Source organism: Xenopus laevis, chromosome 2S, assembly GCF_017654675.1.
Source record: "Xenopus laevis strain J_2021 chromosome 2S, Xenopus_laevis_v10.1, whole genome shotgun sequence".
Lineage (NCBI taxonomy): Eukaryota > Metazoa > Chordata > Amphibia > Anura > Pipidae > Xenopus > Xenopus laevis.
Window position 1 is genome coordinate 96,032,271 of NC_054374.1, and position 26,173 is coordinate 96,058,443.

At 36.4% G+C, this 26,173-nt stretch overlaps 1 protein-coding gene across 4 annotated transcripts in view; it reads right to left on the minus strand.

The window, feature by feature from the left end:
• Positions 1 to 10,309: 10,309 nt before the first annotated feature.
• The window catches only part of nf1.S (neurofibromin 1 S homeolog), a 150,516-nt gene continuing 134,652 nt past the window's right edge, over positions 10,310 to 26,173 (minus strand). For 2 of the 4 annotated variants that reach the window (XM_018249712.2, XM_018249711.2), the window contains 7 exons: positions 24,897 to 25,019; positions 24,096 to 24,226; positions 23,701 to 23,801; positions 23,229 to 23,371; positions 22,426 to 22,472; positions 21,943 to 22,159; positions 10,310 to 12,283 (listed from right to left, as the gene is read on the minus strand). In XM_018249712.2, the coding sequence (XP_018105201.1) occupies positions 12,141 to 12,283; positions 21,943 to 22,159; positions 22,426 to 22,472; positions 23,229 to 23,371; positions 23,701 to 23,801; positions 24,096 to 24,226; positions 24,897 to 25,019 (905 nt within the window). In that variant the 3' untranslated portion in view covers positions 10,310 to 12,140. Of the gene's footprint in view, positions 12,284 to 14,904; positions 15,026 to 17,520; positions 19,964 to 21,942; positions 22,160 to 22,425; positions 22,473 to 23,228; positions 23,372 to 23,700; positions 23,802 to 24,095; positions 24,227 to 24,896; positions 25,020 to 26,173 lie in introns of those variants that run through there. The other 2 variants (XM_018249713.2, XM_041584135.1) reach the window with 2 other exon arrangements.

Below are 26,173 nucleotides of genomic sequence, written 5' to 3' on the forward strand. Positions count from 1 at the left end.
CTGTTGGTCATTTGCAGAAATAATGTTTATCATTTAATAATAACATTAATGGTCGGTTCACCAGTTTTAGCGGGAGAACATTTTTTTTCCACTCGCTACAACACGCGCTGACAAACACTCAGCTCGCACCTTTTTCCTCCCTGAATGAATAAATCGCTATGCTCCTCTGTCACGTATACACGCCCTTATCCCTCCCCCAGAGAGGAGGACACACCCATTTTGTGGCCATTCCTATAAATGGGAAGGGCACTGGCTATTAGAAGAACAGTAGGCCGGGCTCACACAGGGAGGCAATGTTTATACTCACAGTTGTTCACGTGTTTTCTGCCATGTACAGACTTCTTGCTCAAGTCTCTTCAGCAGTTTTTTAAACAAAAACAGTTTTTTGTTATTTTTAGGCTGCACCGAATCCGCTATTTGGGATTCGTCCGAATCCCTGAATCCTTTTTAAAGATTCGGCCGAATACCGGAAACCAGGAAAGGAAAAAGTGGAAAAAGGAATACCGAACCCAGAACCAGGAAAGGAAAAAGTGGAAAAAAATCTTTTGTGACCAAAAAAAACATGATTTCCCTACCCGTCCCTAATTTACATATGAAAATTAGGATTCGGTTCAGACAGGCACAAGGATTCGTCCGAATCCTGCTGAAAAAAGCCTAATCCTGGCCAAATCCCGAACCGAATCCTGGATTCGGTGCCTCCCTAGTTATTTTTAAACTGCCGCTGGCATTTTCAGTTATACCCATAGAGTGAACACTCCTAAGTTCCATCAGTACATAGAAAACTGTTGAGTTCTCAAAGACCCAATATGGGTCTTGAACCAGCCAAGGCCTCGATCAATAAATGGATTGTGGCATAATAACTTAGTCTTTCATTCCAATTGAAAGTCCAGTACTTGTCTGGTATTTGCACAATCTATTTATAAAAATCTGTGAGCAACTTGCTATGGATAGCCTGCAGGCCCAGATTTGTGGAGAGGCCACCAAGGCCCGGGCCTAGGGCAGCAGGATTTTAGGGGGTGGCATGCTGCCCAACCACACCCACATTGGATTAGAAACACTGGGGATCTGCAGGAGATACGATAGTTTTTTAAATTTCCTGTGCTCCAATCTCCATTGCTCTGGTCCCGATGAAAATTTGAGTGAATAAAAGGTAGGGATGCACCGAATCCACTATTTTGGATTCGGCCGAACCCACGAAATCATATGCTAAAGATTCGGCCGAATACCTAATTTGCATATGTGAAACCATTTTTTACTTCCTTGTTTTCAGACAAAAAGTCACGGGATTTCCCTCCCCGTCCCTCGTTTGCATATGCAAATTAGGGTTCAGATTCGGTCCGGCTGGGCATAAGGATTCGGCCGAATCCGAATCCTGCTGAAAAAGGGTGAATCACAAACCGAATCCTGGATTAGGTGAATCCCTAATAAAAGGGAGGGACAGGGGCGACGGACAGCAGGCCTAGGGACGCCCGGTATGTAAATCCGGCCATGATTGCCTGCACATTCATTTTCTAGAAATCATATGTCCAGACCTGGGAGCACATTAGCACCTACTTATTGTGTACAGGCTTCATTTTGGAATACATGTTACTTTTGGCTGATGATTTTGCTCCTCCCTGGAAATTTTCCTTTGGGTGGCAGAAGGTGGTTATAGCTGTGAAAACTGCTTTTGAGAAACTTTATTGTGAAAAATGTTTACTTCTTTAAAAACAGCAACAGCATCAAAATTGAGATTTACAGGCTCACTTTAAATTAAACAATATTACCCAATTGGGGTTATCCGCTTCTCCATTAAGTTGCAAACAATGAGAATATGTTTGCTGGGTAATTGCCAAAACTGTCACACGATAGAAGCAAAGCTACTCAGATAAACTATTTAGCACAGCAATGATTTTAACAGGTTTATCTGCTGATAGTTTTCAGTGGATGTTCCACCTATTGCCAGGATGCAGGATATATTAAATGTTTGTTTTTTTTAATTTTATGGGTTGGGTTGGTGAAACAGGCTGAAATTTAAGCCTTTTAGTGTCATAGAATGTAGTCTCTACAATCTGTTGAAAAAAGTACCATAGTACTACAGGTTGTAAAATCTGTTACGTTCAGTACTTCCAGGTCAGAGAGTGGAGGGATAGCTTTTGAAGCAGTTAATTCATTCCCCCACCCATAGGAAACTAGTGGGAGGGGTGTGTGTCCCCTAGGCCACAATCCTATCAGGAGCCTCAGATAATAGTGGACATGAAAATAATCAGTTTGTTGTTGTGCATGTATCCACCTTAGCACAATGGTCCTGTGGATCCTGCATTCCAGATAAGTACTTTTTTTGGGGGGTGGGGGGACCTTTGGGCCCTTAATGCATGTTCACATACACACACATATATCTATCTATCTCTCTCTCTATCTATATATCTCTCTAAAACATTTCTACTTTTACACCACTTGGTGTCACTCTAGTGATAGGAGACTGTGCAGATAAAAAAATAACGTCACAAAAATAGTTTAGCCAAGTTGCACGAAGGAAATCTATGCTAGAAAACATTTCAGAAACATTTCAGGGGTTATCTATTAAAGTCCGACTCTTTGCCGATTGTACTTTTAAAGGGGAAAAACTATTTTTCAAATTTTTCATGTTTTATTAAACACAAATGGTGTTAAAAGTCTGAATAAAAAGGTACTCCAACTCAGACCTGCCGAGTTCATGTAGAAGTCAATGGCAGATGTCCCAAAGATATCCTGATTTGTGCTGGGTTTCCGAAAAAGTTACAATATTTGGACTTGAAAATTGAAAAAGTCGCTGTATTCAGATTTTCCGTGGTTTTATTGAGTTTTTTCTCTGCACAAGAAACTTTAGGGAAAATTTATCGATCAATAGGGGGTAAAAACATCTGTGCAGATTTGGTCAGAGTAGTTTTCAGAAAATTGTGAGCATTTTTCAGATTTTGATAAATAACCCCCTTCATGTCAAAAAACAACTGAGATGTAAATGCCCATTTAACCCCATTTGGTATCACACAGTTAAGTAGATTGGTACCATTCAAATTTTTGGTTTTGGGGGGGACCTTATCTCCCTAAAAGTCATCATTAGCAATCACCACCCAGTAATTTAGCACAGCTCTGTGTGTTTTTTTGCTGTGGGGATTGTATATACTGATATAAAATCCAGTCATGAAAACGTTTGGGAACCACTTTTAATTCTTTGGAGTTTTGTTTATCATTTGCTGAGATTTCAACGTAGCAACTTCCTTTTAAAGCGATACTGACACGTTCCTATAAAAATCATCAGTATCAAGTAATTGCTGCAGCCAGAATATTTTCTCTGAAAGACCCCCTCAAGGCTGCCCCCAGCCCTGCGAACCTTTGCGCAGCCAAACCACTCACACTATTAACTATGATACTGAACAATCTTTGTTTTCAGATCTTTTGAGAGTTGCTTTGAGGATCCCATGCTGTCACTCTTCAGAGGAGAGTCAAACAGAAGCACAACTTGCAATTGGCCACCTTAAATACCTTTTCTCATGACTGGACACACCTGGCTATGAAGTTCAAGCCTTAAAGTGATACTGACACTAAAAAATGAATTTTAGCATATGAATGTACATTAAATGTTACCTATAGGTCATGTTGATCATTTTTTGCTGAGAGGTTTGTTTTTGTATATAATTGTTAGTTGAAGTTCCCAAGTCTGACTCTCTGACTCTCTGACTTTGCCAACCTGACTGTCCCATCTCAGCCTGTTAGTTACAGTCTCTAATGCTAACGGACTCCTGCTGCACAAATATGGCAGCCCCCTCATACAGGAACATGGGGGATCAGACAGGTAATGTAAAAGCATCATGCAAATACTTTATGGCAAAGTTAGAAGTAGCTTGCGAAGCCAATATTATAATAGATGTAAAAAAAAGATTAATTTCAGGTGTCAGTATCTCTTTAACGAGCTAATCCAACCAATTTGGTGTTGCCCGTAATCAATATTGAGCATTTACATGCATTCAAATTAGCAAAATTACAAGGGTACCCACATTTTTGCACAGCCAGTTTTTCACATTTGATTTTTCATACAACTGAATACTGCTTCACTAGAAAACACCCCAGTACTCAGATGTTCCTGGGAAATGAACATACCACTGTTATCTTTTTTGTTTAAAGTGGATTAGTCTTCTTTAATTTGCAACAGTGCCTTGCGATTTAAGGACATTGCCCATTTAATGGTGCCCATGATGAACTGTTTGGGATACCCCTTTTCTAAGAATTATAACCCCATTTTCTGTAAGTCCTCTTTTTGTTCTGGGTCACTGTCTATGAGGGCCATTCTAACCATCTGTGATTTGGGGAGTGAATTCAAAAGATGCTTTGGATGGTGACTGGCATAATGTAAAATGGTGTTTCTATCTGTGGCTTTAGTATAGATTTTTTTTTTGTTTGTAAATGCCCATTCTTTTGGTAGCTCATAAGATCAAGAAAGCTGATCACTTGGATGTAATTCAATGTGAGTTTAACAGGGGTGTTCAGCTCATCAGATGTTCCCATACACAAGAAGAACAGATTGTCAATATAGCGCCTATAAAAAGCCCTGACTTTCCTGAAGTAACAAATTCCTGAGGTGCCAGAGACGCGAAAGGAACCTAAACTGAAACCCCAAAGCCGCAAAAAGACCTGAAGCCAAGGAAATGAGGTAAAGAAAACTTCCCCTTGACGAAGGCATTTGTGCTGAAACGTTGGGGTTATTCTCATTTGTGGCAAGTATATCCGCTCCTTGTTGCTTGCTTTTTTTGCTTCACACAAACCTCTGGGTGATATGTATATTATTGCTATGTATATCACTGCCATGTAAACTGAATTTTTGTCAATACTATTGTAAACTGCCAAATAGTTTTTTAAACAGTAAAAGATTTTTTTGATACCACCCGATTTTATGATTGAATTCTATTTCTGAGAGTGCAGAACCTACTGTTTGGTATATTGATTATATGGTTACTCTATGTAGGGGTGACCATGTTTTTTTTTTTTTTTAATTTTAGGATCTTTACATGCCACATATTTGGATAATTATTTGCATATTGTCAAACTGGCCAGTTAAGTCCCTGCTTTCAATTTTGGTTTTATTTTTATGACCTTTTATGTTGAAAAACATTTTACTGGCAAAATTTGGTTGCAACCCATAAATCAAAACGGTCGCTTTCAATTGTCTCATGGCCTTTAGGGTTCAGATTTGGTTCACCTAAACACTAAGGATATATTGCATTCATAGTATCTATTACATATTATCGATAATACTGTCAAAAAACAGAAAGGTAAAGTAAAACAAAGCCCTGCTTACAGAAAGTATTTTTCCTTTTGAAAACGTCTAATAACTGCAATGTTAGCTACATGAAAATGTGTCCTTAAAGTGGACCTGTCACCTACACATAAAAAGCTGCATAATGAAAGTCCTTTGCAAATTAAATATGAAACCCCCAAAAAATTTCATTTAAAACAATTCATTAAAACATCCATACCTGTTATAAAGGTGTTTAAATATCTAAACTGTCAATCAAATATTACCTGCCCCGCCTCTATGCCCGTGGCATAGAGGAGGGGCAGACAATTACTTTCACTTTCCATTCAGCATTTCCTACATGTCACCGCTCTCCCCACATTCCCCCTTCCCTCCTCAGGCTCTATAATTGTGTAGGGACCTGCACATGGACATTAGGTCCCCCATTCTGGTGCATACACAAGATTTTGGGGTGATACACAATTTCCCTTAATAACTGTGTCCACAAAATGGCTGCTGCCTGCTTGCTGTGTTTGTATAATTCCAAGACAGAAGGAAACAAAATTTAAATAATAAATACAGTGTAAGTAAAGTTTATTTTGCTCAACTAACATGATAGAAAAGAATTTTAAATTATTTCTTAGGGTGACAGGTCCCCTTTAATTAGCATTGTCCTTGGCTTTACTGTTCTCCATACTGAATTAGGTCCTATGTTCAACTCACATACAGCTTGCAAGTCTCTAAATTATGAAATAAATAACATAAAATATACAAAACCACCATTGCAGGTTTAATTTACATTTTACTTCAAAAAAGGGGATATACATACATTGAGGGAGCATTGGGTCGAGAACAGTTTTGATAAACCGTATCTGCTAATGAACCTAGGTACCAGGTTGGCTGACTGTGGCAGTTTTTCTTGCTGGCATACACTTGCGTACAATAGTAACAGGATAGTGAGTAAAGGAACATTTGAGATATTATGGCCTGAAAGGAAAAAAGTAAGATATCATACACAGTGTGAGTTTGGAACACCCAGCATTATTTCCTCTTGAAATGACATAACATCAGGAAGTAGAGAGGTTAACAATTACTAACACTAGTATAATCAAATTTTGTTTGTTATACATGTACAGCAACTAACTGCTTTACAAAAAAAGCAAAATAATACAATATATTGTCACATGTATTTACAGTGTAGTAAATATACTTTTCTGTCAAATTTTACACAAAAATATTTACATATGAATGTACTGCAATAAAAAAAATGTGGCTAACATTTAAAAGTGACTTTGTGGTAAAGCCTCTTGCATAACATTGGATAAGACATGCTTTAAAAGGAATAGGAAGGGAAAGCATAGCAACTCCCTCCTCCCCCCCAAAAACAAATGGGAAAAAAACACAAACAGAACAAATGCAAAACCATTGATTGGTCAGTTTAAAGCCTTCCGTTTTACATTTCAGCAGGAATATGGTACCTAATCAGGCTTCAGAACCAACACCATGCACATCAGAGCCAAGAGGCGTTCCATTAAGTTGTAATGTATAGGTCCATGGGAAACGACAACTACTGCAGTTATGTGATGGGCTAGTCTCATTATATTCCAGGTAGCCACTTGCTATCTGAGCATTTCACAGCAAAGAGACAGCGTGATGCACCCATATACCACTGCAGATGAATAATATGCATGACCGCACGTAGCCCAAGCAGGCCTGAATGAATCCTTGGAAAGGATACTATCATCAGAATACCATGTGTTTATAACTGAAACTTTACACTGAAAAGTTTAAAAATGATTTACTTCTACCCCACAACAATGTGTGGCTTAACTATAACGGACTTGGAGGTGGGGGGAAAACAAAAATGTATTGACTTTTTTAACGTTTATATTTCCTATTATCAATATCAGTGTCTTGCTTTATAGTAGGTATTCTAAAGGATCATTTTATCCTTTTATCTGACCCTGCAACATAGTTGAAACATATAAAGGCTTATTCAAAGGGGGGCATAGGATCATTTTACATTTTGTCTCTTTCAAATTCACATACAAATAATAACTGCCACCAACACATTATTCGGTTTCATTTCTTCTACAAAATCCTTGGAATGGTAATTGCAAGACTATTAAAACTTGTTCCAAAATGGTACTATTCTAATACAATTTGCCCAAAGAGAAGTAAATGGAAATGCTGCTGAAATGTTTTCCAGCTCTGTTGTGTTCCTAACTGCAGGTTTATTAAAGCTAAGAGATGTAAAAAGGTTGCCTCTCAAACAAACTATTACATTAATAACGAAGCATAATAAGCCAACACGATAGAACTTGGAAAATATCATGTCAACATTTCACTAAACACCTATCCAATGACAGTAATTATCCGCTGAATCAAATCAGCCTTCTGGAAAGTTTACCTGCACCCTTCATCGCAAAAGTTACGCAATTCGAGGTAGTATCCTGCCACCTTTCTTATATGAGATACACTAGATTTCCCAGGATACATAAGGCTGGAAGGACCTAGCAGACACTGTAGAAATTATATTGTGTCAGTGATAACTAAATTGTATGGCTAGTTTACCTGTGGTGAAATGTGAAAGTTAATCATGCTGTTATTTGTGAAGAATGCCAATGTGCATAACCCATCTTGAATATTAATTGGGTTGAAATTTGCGTTTAGCACAGATATATATTCCAAGATATTCATGGACTTGATGATTGATACATTTTTAGCTAATGGGGGTCTACTAGATCTCAATGGGGGGCCAACAACCAAGGTATTGCAGGAAACAATATTCATTTAGTTATGTAGGATAAAGGTAGACCATTAGCTCTGATGGACATGATGAATTAAGCTAGGCTTTTTCATTGCTATCAGAAAGTATTCAGGTGCTGAATTATGTAGAAAGTATACTCAATGTGCTGGTGTAATGTACAATATGGGACATGGCCCAATTTGGCTAGTGGATTGCAATGACACATCAGTAAGAACTGTCACACTCATTTTAGCAGAAGCATTCCTGATAGAGGTCACATGAACTCTCTTTGTTCACAGAAAATAAGCCTGTAGATATCACGTCTATGGAGAATGGCTCGGCTGTGGTGAGCAATGGCAGCTATCACTCAAAACAAATGTTCTTTGCACAAAATAAAGTGGGTACTCACCCGTAACTGTCTGGTCACCCAAATTGTAAAGATATACACAAATAGTTTTATATGTAAGTTATATTTTTAATGTACAACCAAGTATTTAGTGTAGCAATATGATTGATTTCAAAGCCAAAACACTAGCTTGATTCAAAGGGAAACTATAGTAACACTTATGAAATGTTTTCACAATTCATAAATATTATTTTACATTAATGTGCACTTTCCCATGCTTTAAAATCCTTAGTATTTAATAATAGCTGGAACTTTATTCAAAAAGTTTGCTGTAGAACATTAGCTCAATTATTTCTACTGGGAAATCATATACAAATGAAAAATTATCAAAACTACATGGGCGAGATTTACATATACAAATACTATTGGATGATATAATGATACAGAAAATTTACAAATACACAATAGTTTCCCTTTAAATCTTCTGTATTCCTGTCCCTATTTCTGGCAGCTACTGCAAGGTAACTGAACCAGTACATATTATTTTGTCACATTATTTGCATAATAGATTCTGTAATAGATTTTCCAAGACTGTAAATAAAAAAAAAAAACATCCCAATTTACATTTACACCTCTGAAATATCATGGATTTTACGTGGGGATTTCACGTTGTTTATAATAATGAAATCTAGACATGTTTGTGTTTCATTACATTGGTTTAGCTGTGGAGTTTCATTTGCCTTAGGACACACTGCACATTTATTACCATTATATTTATTTTGTTCCAAACCAGTTTTGGTCTTAAGAATTAGTTTGCAAAGGGTAAAAATGGAGCCCCAACATATTACCTTTCTGAACATATTGTAATAAAGGTTATTTATTTCTGATACAAAAAAATAGGGTAAATCCTTCATCTTGAATTGTAAGCGAAATTCAAAACCAATTACATAATATTATGTTTAAGTTATTTCCTATAGAACTACTACACAGTGGCTGGGGGAGGGGTCACCAATGGAATATTCTAAAGATCAGGGCAGGTCAGATGTGGCTCTCTAAAGGTGGGTTTATAAAGGTCTGTCCTTGGTGGGTTTTAAATGCAACATTTAACTAAAAATTGCTCAGTAGCAGGGAATAATTAAATTAGCAATGTATCACTGGCATGACAGGAGAAAGATGCCTGCAATTATGCACATTCTGGCATAGTAGTGCAGTGTACATTTAATCCCCCCACATAGTAAAGCTTACAGTCCAGTTTTCCTCAACCTCATCTTTTTTGGTTTTGGTGAAGAATATAAATCCAGTCCTAGCTAGATGGTAAATAAATTAGGGACTGTATAGCCCTTTGCTGATCATATTATTCATTGAATAGGACTTGTAATGAACACACTTAGTTTCCGATTGTTTTATTAAAACAGGGAAACTGAAGCGACTGCACACTTGGATGTAATTAATTAGATTACTGGTGCAAAAATAACCATAAAAACATTATGCAGAGGGATTATCTGTGTACTGGTAAGATAATTATTCACCTCAGAGGGACTAAACATAGGGGTAGATTTATCAAAGAGTGAAGTTCGAGATGGCTGCAGTACGCTAGAGTGAAATTCCACCACCCTCCATTCATTTCTATGGGATTTTTTAAAAGAGTATTTATCAATGTGAAAGTGAAAGTTCACCTTTTGATGAAACCGCTTTTCAAAATCCCATAGAAATGAAAGGAGAGTGGTGGAATTTCACTCTAGAGCAGTGATCCCCAACCAGTAGCTCGTGAGCAACATGTTGCTCTCCAACCCCTTGGAGGTTGCTCCCAGTGGCATCAAAGCAGGTGATTATTTTTGAATTCCAGGCTTGGAGGCAAGTTTTGGCTGCATAAAAACCAGGTGTACTGCCAAACAGAGCCTCAATGTAGGTTGACAATTCACATAGGGGCTACCAAATGGCCAATCACAGCACTCCAAGAACATTTTTCATGCCTGTGTTGCTCCCCAACTCCTTTATCTTCTGAATGTTGCTCATGGGTTCAAAAGGTTGGGGATCCCTGCTCTAGAGGACTGCAACCATCTCTAACTTCACTCTTTAAAAAATATACCCCGTAGAATGGTCCTTTGCTTTAAAGCTACTTTTCAACAAGAAATACGTCAACAAGTCACCATTTACTGCTGTTTATATGATTTGTGCATAATTATGAAATATAAAGAGCAGACATTTTTAAAGACATGCCACCAGCCACCTGTTCTTTGCAGGTCAGAACAAAAAAGCCTTCCAATCATTTAATCAGCTTATTGTTGTAAGGCATTGGCAATAAACCCTGAAGATCAATATGGGTCCCTTCCAACTGACAGAGATGGGAGAATTTACTCAACTATCGGCTAATTTTACTACGTTATTGGTGGGGGGGTGTTTGGTGATGTTGGTTGCTGCAGGGCTATTTTTGGCTCTTCCATTTTCCATACATTACCACATAATTACTAAATGCAGAGATCATTTTGATTAGAATTCATATATCACACCTTTAAGGTAATGTAGCTTGAAGCTAAGCAAGATTGGCAACTAATTAGCTCTAACATTATAGTCAGGCCTGGACTGGGAGTCAAAATAGGCCCAAACAGCCCCCTACCAGCCCAAAACATACAGCAGCGCTGTATGGAACCATACAGCAGTGCCTCTGGCATTTGCCAGAACCCACAGATTGCCAGTCCAGGCCTGATTATAGTTATAAGATCTGTTGTTCAGAACACCTGAGACTTTGAGAATTCTGTATGAAGGGTCTTTCTTGTTAATCAGGCCAAAGCAGACTGTATAAACAGGACACTATGGGAAATAGCAAGGCCTATTTTCAAAGCTTTCAAGATAGTAGATCACATATCTGTATGACAACGTAAAATAAAGTCAGGTAAAGAGAGAAGTGAGCATTTATGTTGTTCACAATGGACCATTAGTGCCAAGACTTGCAATTACTATCCATTAATACTGTACCGTTTCATCAAGTCTCCCAAGCTGATTCACTTAATGCTTACAGATTATTACTTTTGAAGGTCCTAGTTTGTACAAAAGTTTCTTCTGCTGGCAGGCTATGAACCAATCACACTCACGGGCTCATCTTGACTACAAACCTAGTAGGAGTGTTGAAAAGGGAAAATTGCTATTTTGATATTAGGCAGAAAGAAACTGTGCCCTTTTACCCCCTGCAGCCACTGACTTATTCTGGTTAGACCAAAAATTTCTGTAAGCACAGAGGTAAAAAAAAAAAAAAAATCCACAGCTAAAAGTTTAAAAAGGGATAGTGAAACCTGGGAGTGATCCTTTTGCCACCAAAGCCACGAGAAAGAATTAGCATTTTAATGCAAAACAGAAACAAAATGCCACAAACAACTAAAAAAAAACGAAAAAAAAAAACACACACAGGCGAGAAAAGGGTAGTTCTTCCATGAAAATGCCACTTATTTTCAGACAATGCAATAAAAGGCAAGGCCACCTTTTTTTTTTTTTTAAGATATCCAAGATCCTTCATTGTGAATTCGCAAACTGCTGATCCGCCATCGTTACCTCACACAGTATGTTAAAAAATAATATTGAGAGAAACTGCGAAGGAAACCAAATGGTGCTGAGTTCAAGCAGTGCTTTCAAAGCGTTGATCTTCTGGCAACATGGCTGACTGCATGGGAACGTTAAAAAAATTAAGTGCAGCATCATAATGTGCATGGGGCCACTGGTGAGCCTCCTGTCTAATTAAGTCAGTTTTAGAAAAGGAACTGTAAAATAAATAAAAAGGGTAATTAATAAAAAAAAAAAAATCACACAATCTTTTTAATGCTGTGACGTTTGAAGCTGCCAGCACTTCTCTGCTTTTGCACTTGGCTTGCTGAACCGTGTCGTGTTCTACTGCTGTTTGAATGGCCAGTTGTTGGAGACAGTTCCACGTTTTCCTTGTCGATGCCTTGGAGGGATAAACCAAGAGAAGAATTTGCATTAGCAATCTATTCATGCACTTGCACATTGCCTTTGAGACAGTTAATACATGTACATTAATTACACAATGAGAGATCTAAGGACAACTGATTCTGAAGAGCAAAATGAACACACATTAATACTGGCACATGATTACGTTGAAAACAAATATAACCTCTGGGTGCTAGAGAATATACAGTATATCAGCTACAGCATACAGGGATAGGCAATGTTAGTCATTTGTTTGAACCAAGCAGCAGTGTGCACAAAGTTAAAAAAACTAAACTCAAACTATATAATAGCAAAAATTAACCACTACAAGCTTTTACAATGGGGGTAAATGATAAATTTCAAATACTGAGGTGCTATCCATTCACTTCTGCTACTATATGCGTGGTAGGTGTACAATTGCAAAGGGCATATCCAATGGGTTTTAGAAATAATTGGTATTTATTTTTCCCCAGTAAGAAATACATTTAGCAAAACAGTTTTGGGCCTTTTTCTGTGAAATGACCTTTACACAGCAAATTTAAAGAAGCTAAAGGGATACTGTCATGGGAAAAAAAAAAATTTTCAAAATGAATCAGTTAATAGTGCTGCTCAAGCAGAATTCTGCACTGAAATCCATTTCTCAAAAGAGCAAACAGATTTTTTTATATTCAGTTTTTGAAATCTGACATGGGGCTAGACATATTGTCAATTTCCCAGATGCCCCAAGTCATGTGACTTGTGCTCTGATAAACTTCAATCACTCTTAACTGCTGTACTGCAAGTTGGAGTGATATCACCCCCTCCCTTTTTCCCCCCAGCAGCCAAACAAAAGAACAATGGGAAGGTAACCAGATAACAGCTCCCTAACACAAGAAAACAGCTTCATGGTAGATCTAAAAACAACTCTCAATAGTAAAAACCCATGTCTCACTGAGACACATTCAGTTACATTGAGAAGGAAAAACAGCAGCCTGCCAGAAAGCATTTCTCTCCTAAAGTGCAGGCACAAGTCAAATGACCAGGGGCAGCTGGGAAATTGACAAAATGTCTAGCCCCATGTCAGATTTCAAAATTGAATATAAAAAGATCTGTTTGCTCTTTTGAGAAATGGATTTCAGTGCAGAATTCTGCTGGAGTAGCACTATTAACTGATGCGTTTTGAAAAAAACATGTTTTCCAATGACAGTAAGTATATCATTTTATGAGTAGTACTTTTCTATTCAATTGTAGACATAATGCCTAGTTAAATGAGCTCAGAACTAATCAGATCTAATTTAGGCATTACCACGTGCATCTCAGTACATCCCTTTGAGGCATCCACATCAATGAAGAGCACAAACCTGGCATTACAGTAAAGGTACTGGTTACATTTATAAATGCCATTTATAACTGTGTATTTAATGCCACTATCAGATGCAAGAAACTTATTAGGGTAAAATGAATTCTATTACATGTTCATGCAGATAAATTATAAAAGAGCAGTAATTGTAAAGAGACAATTCAGTCAAAATTCATCATACAAAAACCTATATAAAAGCTGCATGAGATATAAAGCAAAAATTATAATTCTAGGTCTACATTACAAAGGGGAGATTGTATCCTAGTACATATGGATTCTACTGGGTATTTTGGCTTCACCTACTAGAACATTCCCATTAAAGGAAACAAATTAATTTCCAGAAAAGTTAAAAAGAAAAAAAAAAGCTGAATGGTCAATTCGTTTACTTGTCTCAATGGACATGATTAGGCTTTCTTGCACTTGACATCCCAAATTACAAATGACTTTCCTATCAGTGATTTACATTAATCCCAGTAGAAATGTAACTTCAGATATTTGAAGTCACACTTATGGGTTATTTTGGAGCAGAATGGGGTACGGTAACAGAACACCCTGTTGTAGAAAAATGTTGTTACATTCTATGTATACATGCCTTGAAATTATTCTTGGTACCTGAAGTTGCCTAGAATCCAGTAAAAAAATAATCTCTAATACTTTTATAAATATAAAAAAATCATAATTTAGGGAAAATATAGCAGAAGAAATGGGAACAAAATTTTTCCTGGGAATTAAAGATCTGCATGTGAAGTCATGACAGTTACCATGATAAAAGTTTGCAATAAGTTAGGTAATAAGGCTCGATTCAAACATGAAGTTGACATATATATGAAATGGTAACCCAGACAACTCAAGCCAATTTTTTATCAATTGAATGATAAAATAAAAATGTTGTAATTATTACTGCTGAGGAAGCAGCTTGAAGACTAGCTTTCTGTAAATAAATTTAATTTTGTGATTCTTAACCTATGGGTCACAAACAAAACTGGGCCATTGAGCTGTTAAGGGTGACCCTCTTTACCAAAGTAAAGTATCCTACTGCAATACATTAAAGTAATTAAAATAATGTGCATAATTAATTCTTGGGTGCGAGAGAGGTTTCCTGAAGTTAACTGCATTTCCCTCAAGAAAAATAAATTCTAAAGTGAATTTAGTGCAACACCAAGGCACGGTGGAACTTAATGATGTAGCCTTGCAGAGTTAGGAGGAGCCCTGACGCACATTATAGGGCATTATCTTATTAAATTCATTAACCATCACCACAAGCCTTTAGTTGACCTCACCGGTGCCAAGTCTTGCTCTAAATGTCCAACGGCTGCTTGGGCTATTCCCAGTTGACATATTCTCTCTTTGGGACTGTTGCTAGAGCAGTTCCTAAACACAGACAGCACTGAACCACACTGCCTTTAACACAAAATGAGTAACACTGTGATTAATGGATATTAGGAGAAGCCAGAAATACCATTAAAGACATTTACAAAAGGAAGACTTTAGAACAGTACATACCATTAAAGACATATATAAAAGCAAGACTTTATAATGGGATAAGCTTAAATACAAAAATAAAAGAGTAAACAGCCATCATTGTGTTAATCTACTTTGGGGAAGATAACTCACCTTCCTATTACTTTATAAAGAAAAGCCTATAGCCAGCTTTAAAATATAGAAATGATGGAGATCTGAACCTGGGATGATTGACTTTTATTAAAGTAATATGAGTTGGATTCATTTATAGTTTCCGGTAATGTTGAAGTATTTTTATAGGATCCAGGCTCTCATAAAAATAAGCATTGTTTTAAAAAGAAGAACTAGGTGAAGACTAATTCACGTGCATATGTTGTGTTCAGCTCGGCAAACACTACTTAATTGTGATCACATGCAAGCAATATGAAATACCATGAAAGGGAGAGAAGTTACTGCCTAACGAGCCTCTAGTATGACATAAATAATTGCGCTCTAATAAAGTTTGGATTATGCATAACTTTTTGGTATACTTTTTGATACTAATTAAATGTACAAAGCTTGGAAAATTGTAAAACAGGGGGTTATTTTGGAAACCCAATGAACTGCGTTGGGTAATGGGAGAGGTGGGGATAACTGGGGGAAGGTCATACTTAACTACAGAAATCTTTTACCTTATAAAATACTCTGTATTATATAGGAAATTAAATATGTTATACTTCTGTTCTAGTTTTAAATAAAAAATGTTTATCTGTCATTTTAATAACATGTTTCCATTGTTGCTTATGTATGGTACTATGGTGCAAATAAAAACGTTAAAAAAAGAAATGTACAGAGCTTAAATAACAACATGAAATAAAATGTATTCCCCTTATCAATTGCTCTTTATGCTTATTAGGACCACTAAAACTAGCTACCAGAAAGGAGTTTCTAATTCCAATTCAAAATAAGCACATAATTCCAAAACCACATACGTTTTTAAAAATATAAAGTTGCTTTGGTTAAATTTATATTATTTATTTTTTTCTTACAAAATTATATGATACTAAGACAGACATACAAAGTAAAGAAAGACGTGATGTCATAATCCAGATGTAAATAAAAGTAGAAGCTGGGGAGTGATGTTATGTAATGGTCACAAAGCAATATAGATAAAAACATTACATTTTGGGGCAGATTTATTAAGGGTCGAATAGTAAACTCAAATTTTTATTGGTGACATAATTCACATATTCGAATTTTAATCCCCCAATTCGAATGTAAATTCGATTGTGAGATTTATCATTACCTCAACCATAGAAACAGTTCTAATTCGAATATTCGCCACCTAAAACCTGCCTAATTCATTTACAAGTCAATGGCAGAGGTCCATTGACCCATTTGAATTTGTTAATAGCCTTCCTTCAATTTTTTTTGGAGGAAAATTCGATTCAAGTTTCGTTCGTATTTCGATACAAAATAAATTTTCTGATCATTCCCATTCGGTCAAATTTTAGACATTTTAGACATTCAAATTTTTTTTATAAATAACCTCCCATTCGAGTGGTGAGTACATTCGAATTTATTAGAGTAAAAAAAAAAATTCACATCAATTTTAAAATCGACCTTTAATAAATCTGCCCATAAAAGAAGCAGAAATACAAAAATTAAGCTTCCACAAAACTAAAAAGTGCTTAGTACAGATCTGTTTAACTCCCTGATTTTACATTCACAAGGGGGCCTCGTCAAAATGTTGTAAATTCCGGGAATGAAAAAAAAAATTGTTTCACCTATAAGAGGCTGAGAGAAATGTAAAATGCAGGAAAGTAAAATCTGAGTTAGTGTAAATACTATATAGCACTGAGTGCATTTTCAAGCAACAACCAAACCCTAAGATATATTAGATCTAACTTCCAATCAAAATCTGAATCCGGATACTGAGAAGGAGATAGCGAAGAGTAACTTTTTAACCAGGTAATCATTAGAAAGGTAGCGAGCTTAAAAAAAAGTCTGCACTAGAACCTTCCTTGTGACTGAAAACCTGAGCTAGTGTCAGTGGCTATTTTTACCATTGTGAACAAGTAGCTTACAGGGAGAGAGAGAAAAACACACAGAAAGCACACTTGCTGCCATTAATTGGCAGACAGCAATTGTAAAAATTGTGTGATCTTTGAGGCAGCACACAGACCATCACCAAATGGTGGTTCAAGGCAAGAGATGTAAAAGGGCAAGATTTACTTAAATATATAGACCAGTTTGGTAAGATTCTTTAATATGCCACTTAATACGATGTAAACGATCTGTTGCTTAAGTATTCATTTTGGGGGTATAGTTTTCCTTTAAATAAAGTGGGTATAAAAATTGCAAAAAAAAAAAAAAGTTTGAAAAAGCAATTATTTGCTATTAACATTTGAAAACATTTACATACATAAACATACATAAGTATGTCAATTACTGACAAGAAATATAAAAAGCTTAAAACACTTTAAAAGTAAAACTATTGGCTCTTTAAATAATTGCTATGGTACAGATGTAGTCAATGTAGGCAGTATTTAAACCACCAGTACTTATACTGTTGTTTGTCAGTCATTGATTTGCAGAATCCCTCCTGGAAATAATGATGCAGTATACCTCAGAATGGGCACCAGCATCCTCTGAAATAAAGGCATAAGTCTAAAATGCTCAGCACTTGCCAGAAGCTGATAATTTCTGCAAGCTGGTCATGTGCACATGTGCACAGAGAGGAACCATCTTATTCAAGTGTTCACATACAACTTATCATGAATGCATATGACCGATGTGCACGGATTAGTTGACCCATTGGCCGAATGATCAAATCACAGTGAAAGGGAGACAAGTCCGGCCACTGCAATTTTCTATTGGTCAAATTACCTCCAGAAACCACCCAAAGGAATTACAAAATTACCAAAGGTTTGTTGAAGACAACAAGTCTGATGAAGGCAGCAGAACTGGCTAACCATAAAGCTTGACATGCAGTCATATAAACTAAGAGCACTGAAATGTGCTGACTGACTTTGTTCAAACTGACTGGGACACTGGTAAATTAGCACAAAAGTTGAGAGGTGGGGTAAACAATGATTTTTACTCCAAACGTCCCCAGCATGCCATATTATAGCTATATGTTTTACAGAGATGCTTTCCCCAGGTACCTTCTTAGGAATAGTTTTTTGAAAACTGATTTTGAGGCATACCATTATTCAAATGAAGATCAAAGAACTGGTGCTTTAAAACAGCTTGAGGCCTACATGGTACCAATTTCAGCTCCAAGCACTATCTTCAGCTTGTGGTCCCTGAATCTGTTACAGGATTAGTAAACCAGCTGTCATGCCACACAGCCAAGCTATTGCACATGGCAGTTCTCTCGTGCATATAGGATGAAAGTAAGTACCTTGATGAGGGAGTGGCTGCATGAAAACGGCTGATTTAGAGCAAGGCATAGAAGCTTCACAGACACACAATGATAAAGGGTGATAAGGGGGGAACAGAAAAGAAACACATGAATAAAAACAGAAAATAAAGCGAAAAACGGATGAGACAAAGATTTCAGTAAATACATGATTATGTCCAACAGTACGATTGCCAAATAATGTAACGTACATTAAATAGTCATTAAGCAGGATATACAGAAGGGAAGATAAGTCTTGAACATGTCAACATTTTTCTCTGCAAATATATTTCTAACGGGGCTATTGACATGAAATTTACACAGATGTCAGTAACAGTTCAAGTAATCCACACATACAAAGAACTCAAAACAAATAAGTCCATAAATCAAGTTAGGTGTAATAAAGTGAAATGAAACAAGGAATAAGTATTGAACACATGAAGAAAAGGAGGTGCAAAAAATGCATAGAAAGCCAAGAAACCTGCTGAAATATGTTAGTGTTTAGAAAGCAATTCTGCCGCCTATCAGTGCAAAGCCTATAACAAAGTTTCTCATTACCAAGGTATCACACAAAAAGCATCTCATGATGGGTAAAAGTAAAGAGCTATCTAAAGACCTTCGCAACCTTATTGTTGCAAAACATATGCTGGTAATGGTTACAGACGTATTCCTAAGCTTGGGAATGTTCCAGTGAGCGCCGTTGGAAAGAACATCATTTCACCCTCAACTGGCAACAACCAGGTGCTTCTTGCAAGATTTCTGACAGAGAAGTCAAAAGAATAACCAGAAAAGCTGTCCAAAAGCCAAGGATTGCTCGCGGAGAGCTTCAGAAAGACCTGGAATTAGGTACAGTTGTTTCAAAGAAAACAATATGTAATGCACTCAACCAACATGGCCTCTATGCATGCTCACTGTGCAAGACTCTACTGCTGAAGAAAAAGCATGTTGAAGCTCGTTTAAAGTTTGCTGCACAGCATTTGGACAAGCCAATGCAATTCAAGAGAATATTGTCTGGACAGATGAGACTAAAATTTAACTCTTTGTTTGTCATTGCTCACACCATGTTTAGAGTAGAAATGGCACTCACTGCACATCACCTCAAAAACACCATACCAACAGTGAAGTTTGGAGGTGGGAACATCAAGGTGTGGAGCTCTTTTTCAACATATGGTACTGGCAGACTTCATATAATTGAAGGGCGGTTGAATGGAGAAATGTACTGGGACATTCTTGATAACAATCTGCTGCCATCTACCAGGATGCTGAAGATGAAACGAGGGTGGACATTTCAGGGTGGTCTTCATATATTTGAAGGAAGCATGAATGGAGAAATGTACTGGGACATTCTTGATAAGTATCTGCTGCCATCTACCAGGATGCTGAAGATGAAACGAGGGTGGACATTTCAGGGTGGTCTTCACATATTTGAAGGAAGCATGAATGGAGAAATGTACTGGGACATTCTTGATAAGTATCTGCTGCCATCTACCAGGATGCTGAAGATGAAACGAGGGTGGACATTTCAGCAAGACAATGATCCCAAACAAACAGCCAAGGAAACTCTCAATTGGTTTCAGAGAAAGAAAATAAAGCTGCTAGAATGGCCCTGCCAATCACCGACTTGAATCTTATTGAAAATCTATGGAAAGAACTGAAGAGCAGAATTCATAGAAGAGGCCCCTGGAATCTTCAAGATTTGAAGACTGTTTGTGTGGAAGAATGGGCCAAAAATCACACCTGAGCAATGCATGCGACTAGTTTCTCCATACAGGAGGCATCTTGAAGCTGTCATTACCAACAAGTTTTTTCTACAAAGTATTAAATACATTTCAGTAGGCTTGTTAAATACTCTATGTCACTAGCCCCATTAGAAATATATTTACAGAGAAAAACATTGATGTGTTTAATACTTATCTTCCCTGCTGTACTATTGTACAAAACTGTTTTGATTTATATCTGAAAACAATGCATTATATATATATATATATATATATATACACACACACACACATATATATATATATATATATATATATATATATATATATATATATATATATACACACACACAACTTTCTTTGCAGTTACAAAGTGCTGCCACCATGTAAAGATGTTTGAGAAAACTGAAAGACCGTTTTCTTTATATGTATATCTAAACAGTGTGTAGGGGCTCATTTACTATTTATGTTATTTTGTTGTAAGTGCAAATATTTTTATTTCATTTATTAAAAGTTAAGTTATAAAATATTTTTTTATGACTTCCCCCTCCCCCACCCCCGAGTAATTAGCCTTTGGGTAATTTACAAAAACAATGTTTACATCTTTATTAACCTTTAGCAAAATTTAAGCACTTTATTTTGCAGAATTCAATACAAATACTTAATTTTTAAAAAATTCCACTTCTTTTGCTTCAGGACAAATTATAATTGTCGTCTTATATGAAAGTGTTTCTCACAACAATGTATTTTAGCCAATTTAAAAAAAAAAAAAAAAAAAAGTTGGTTTTTAAAATTATGAACTTATCTACTCTGCTAAGCAGTATCCAACTTAGAGCTGCACACCATGTATCTATACTAATAGCATTTTTTTTAAGCTGAGTCTGCTGAAAAATCTTTAGACAATGAAATGAGCTCTCCCAGCATTTCCATCACTACCCTTTATAAACAAGAATTTTGGGCAGGCCGACATCTCAGTCCAGTGGCACACTAGGCATTTCTACGCAGGCAGAGAAAAGGCCAATCCCCTCCCATTCATGCATACTTTCAGTTTTCCATACAGCTAGTGTGCCACTGGCTTTGGGCTCATGTCACAAAGTGTATTTTACACTGGTCTGTTTCAACTGGCAGTGAATAGGCTGCAACCTGTAGAACCTTTCAGACTTCTGCTGTGAGCCTAAAGTGGGCCATGTAAAAATGTGCTCATTTGGTAAGGTCACAAATCAAGTGGATCTTTCCCTGATATTCCCACCTTGAGGTGGACAGTATCAGGTTCATCAAATCGTATGGACCGGACAGCACGCAGGCCATCTTGGGCAAGGACCACATCAACAACCCAATTCGGTCCTCCCCCTAATGGAGTTTTTAAGCCTGTCTGATAAACTTCTGGGTGATTGACTACCATTGATTACCCCTTAAGCCTTAAGGTTACATTCTGCAAGAGAAGAATGCATATAATGCATATCTAATCTGATGCTTAATATTAAAAGTAATTTCAGTGAATATGTAGCTGCATGATAGCTATTTCATAATGATTTAAAAGAAGTGAGTGCATGCTGCAAAATTCTTTATTTCAATGGTGCATAACATAACTCAAATATTCAATAGCAAACTTATCTAAATGTCAACAACTGTCTTCCAGAGCATGTTCCCGTCAAAGGAATCCCCATAAAATATTCCAGAGCAGCCCATAATGGATGGCATGACCATAATAATACAGCATAAATTAAGACAGAATTGCCTAAAGAATAAAAACTGACCTGGGGAATGCTGGGAAGTTGCAAGGGAGGTCATTGAGTTGGAAAGATTAAGGTTAGCAGTAATACTCAATTGACTCTGCACAGCAGGAGGGTACGGAGATGTAGGAGTCAGGAGAGATTCTTCACTGGCTTCTTCATCGATTACTGGCAAATATTTATCAATCAAGGCATCAAGAAATTTTACTATCAGCTCTGCGTAGTCAGGGATTTGTGTTTGCTTAAAAAAACAAAAATAAACATTTCTGTAACAATTTATTCATCTTTATTAATTGCATTTTGGAAACTTTCCTTAGCATTTTATTGATAAAAAAAATCAAAACTAAATGATTTTTTGTTACAGTTTCATAATCAATGTAATAGGTAAACACGAAAAAAATGCAACTAAAGCCTTCAGCAGCACATACTGTTGTGCTAGCAGTAGCTATTACAAAAAATAGGTAAAAAAAATTATCTATTTAAAATACAAACAAAATATAAGCATACCTTGGAGAAAGGTCCAGCAAACCTCCACAAACCATTAAAACCAAAACCTGCAATGTGAAGACAAATACATACTATAACGTCAATCATTTTCCAAGCAATAATGAAATACTTGCTCTTATTAAGTAGTTATAAAGACTGTCTTCTAAGGTGATAGTAAGTGTAAAGCAAAGCAGAGAAAAAACAGTGCAAGAGAAGGAAAAAATTATTTTGCTATGGAATGTGTTTTTGTGATAAGTTGATTTGTTGTTTCTCCACAGATAATGCTCTACATTTCCCTACAGAAAAATGTAATTGATTGGCAAGTTATTTCAAATGATGAGGTGCCTATTCCAATACTGGACAGTAAACTATGATAATCCTGTACTATATTCTACAGCCTTGTCCTAAAACACAAACAAAGTGTTGTATGTATTAGCAGTCAAATCATTATTTGGGCCAATTAGTGCCCTGCTCTCCAACTTCCACAACCAATAGATACGAATCTCTAGCATTCATGGTGTGTGCTTATTAGTGCAATTTTAAAAGAGGTGACATCTATCCCTGTGTGGGAATCACAGCTTATCTCTTCCTTTCTGCTGTGATGCTAAAAACAATATTACAATAATTATAATTATTATAATATAATATAACTCTGATGATAGAAATATAGAACCATTTATTTGGTCAAGCTGTCAGTGAATTAGTGGACCAAATAAGCATACTCCGGTTGCTAAGGGCCGTGGATGGTATCATAATAACTGAACTGAAAAATGGAGTTACCACTAAACCGAGTGAATGTTTATAGCAACATAAATATTACTTACTTTGTAAATAAGAGGGCTGATACTGTGGAGGGGATTCTTCATGGTACACCACACTTTGAACAATCCCATGAATTGGATACAATAAATGTGGGTCTTGACACAGAGATAAAAGCGTGCTTATCTTAGAATCCAACAAATTATGTCTATTAAAAAATATTAAAAAAACAGTTTTCAATTGAAATTTTTTTTTACATTTTTAACAATATGACCACCAAGGCAAAGATTCAAAAAAGACTGTATGAAACTTCATTTAAACAAAGTAGTCACACTTATATTAAAAAATACAAAACTGTATCAGATGAATAACTGATGTGGATTTATTTTTAGTGAACACTATACTAAACTACACTGTACCTTAAGTTAATGTATTAAATGCTGATGTATATGCAATTTTTAACATATACAATTTTTTTTTTCTTTTTTTAAATTATGGGTTTGGATTTAAGAAAATAATGAGTAAAATGTTACTTACACCACAGGAAATACTTTAGGAAAAACCACACTGGCTTCTGCTAAATACTCATACAGGATGCGCTGATCAAACTCATCTGTAGTGTATTTTACAAGTGTAGCCTATGAATGACAAACAAAAAACAATGTAGAATAAAACTGTAGTATATATGTAAGTATATTAACTCAAAAATAGGAAATAGCTTTGCATTTATCACACAAAAGAAAAGAGGCTGCTGGCAGATTACACTTATAAAGTTATTTGAATTGCAAAAGTGCACTCGAGAAGAATTTCTGGCTTGAAGCAACAACAAAAGTGTGAACCATAAACTGTGCCAACGTCTGGCATATCTTCCAGGTGGAGGGCACAAGGTTAATGAAACATTGGCTAACACAGAAGAAAAGCAGCCTTCTTACTAGAACAGTGAGGAGTAAAGCCTGAGTTTTCGGATCAGTCAGGACCTCCTCATCCAAAAGTACATTGGATTCAGACACAGATACTTTTCGGAGGTGAGGGTGCTGTTGCGGGGATGATATTCTTGGTGTGTCTGAAAAATTAAAAAAAACACGTGCAATGCATTTTTTATGAACACGTTTTATCCAACATAATGTTTTTTAAATAAATGTTTTTTAAATAAATAAACACTTATTATTCTGGATATCTAAAAACAGTCCTGGTTTTGAAGCAAACAATACAAAGACAAAATTGGAATAGCTTTTATATTTTTTGCTTTACCAATGGAATGCACTTATTCATGTAGATCATGAAGGAGAGCTGCTTCTGCATGCTGGTTTTTACTTTTCCACTAGCCATCACCTTTAATGAAAATTCTTGCTTTATCTTTTCACTGTGGCTCAAAAGCCAACTACTATTAAACTTGCAGTTCCCCCAGCCCCCATATACAGTATGTTCTAATTACAATGAGCAGTCGTTTGCCTCCAACCAACATTCCAACCCCCTTCACATGTCAAATTGGATGTCTAGCTCAGGGTACATTTTAATGAAGACAATCAGAACTCCTTCATGAATGCAAGTGTATTTGGAAGTGGTGCGCTTCAAGTTATATAATTAAAACTGAATATATTGGTTTTCCAAATAACAGGTCCAGAAAACAAAATGAGAGTATGTAAATAAAATTCCTTCTTAATCATTAGCAATGAATTGTGAGCAAAAAAAAAAAAAACATTTTGCAAACCAACTTTTAAACAAATACCTACCAATATCACAATCATGCTCTGCAACTCTCCTCATCTTAGGTGGTGTAGTGATGCCAGACTCCATCTCCTGTCTTTTGGGAGCCTTAGTGTCAGATATTAAGTGGTCAAAGCTTTTCCTTGTGCCTGAAATGATATATGCAAAACGGTTAGTGGCGGTTTATAGGATAATAAAACCTAGATAAATAAAAGTCATACTAAATCATAATACTGCTCTTAGTTAAAAGCAATCAACTCTGCATTAAGTAAACTCTTCATCCTAAAGGCGGCCATTGATGCACCAATAATATCGTACAAAACGAAATTTCGTATGATATTCAGTGCGTCTATGGCAGGAGACTAGCTGACCGGTATCGGGCAGCTTGTTGATCGGCAGGCCAGAAAATTTTGATCGGGCGACATTGAAGGCAGCCGAACATTAGTTAGTGCTGAATTGTCAAATACAGATAGAATTCTATTGTTTCTACCTGTATATCTGACAATTCAGCTCTAACAGTAAGTAATGAGAATGAACGATCTTTAAAGCTCATAATTGTAACATCTATTTCCACCTTAACTGCTTCCTACAGGTCTTCGCAGGGTTATTTAGTCCATTGGACCATACCGAGGAGATTGTATAATAAAGTCCTCCATATATGGTGAAGAAAATTCTCCCCTCCCCAATGTTACTCTTCAGATCTAAAGAAGAACTAGTTAAGATTAAAGGGTAACTGTGGCACTATCCCCTTGTCATCAATCTGTCTCCCTACATGCAGCTATATGTTAGAATTGGTTATTGTGAAACAGCTCTAATACATTGTTTGTGCTTAGGGAGAACACACCAAAGTATTTGACTTAACTGTCAATCAAACTCCTGCATGAAGAGAGATATTTCAGTGATAGGAATGATGAGGAGTATCTTGAATATTCAGCTCCACAATATTTACCTTTAAGAAGTCACATTCATTGTACTAATTAAAACAGTTACTTAAAGGACTAGTTCACCTTAAAATGTACTTTAAAAAGGTTGTTCATCTTCCAACCCCTTTATTTCACTTGAGTTGTCTTCAAATTGTTCACAAGAAATATAGGCTTTTTTCAATTCTTTTTTATTTGTTACCATTTTTCTAAAACTGAAGTTTATTTCTGTTTCTGGCATTTCAGTCTGACAACTCAGCAATCTGGGTGCAGAATCTGAATTCTACTTTGCTACGTTTAGGTGACACTTCTCAGCAGCTTCTGTGAAATATTAGCAACTATTGTATCAGTGCTAACAACTGCCTTTAATGAAACACAGAGAT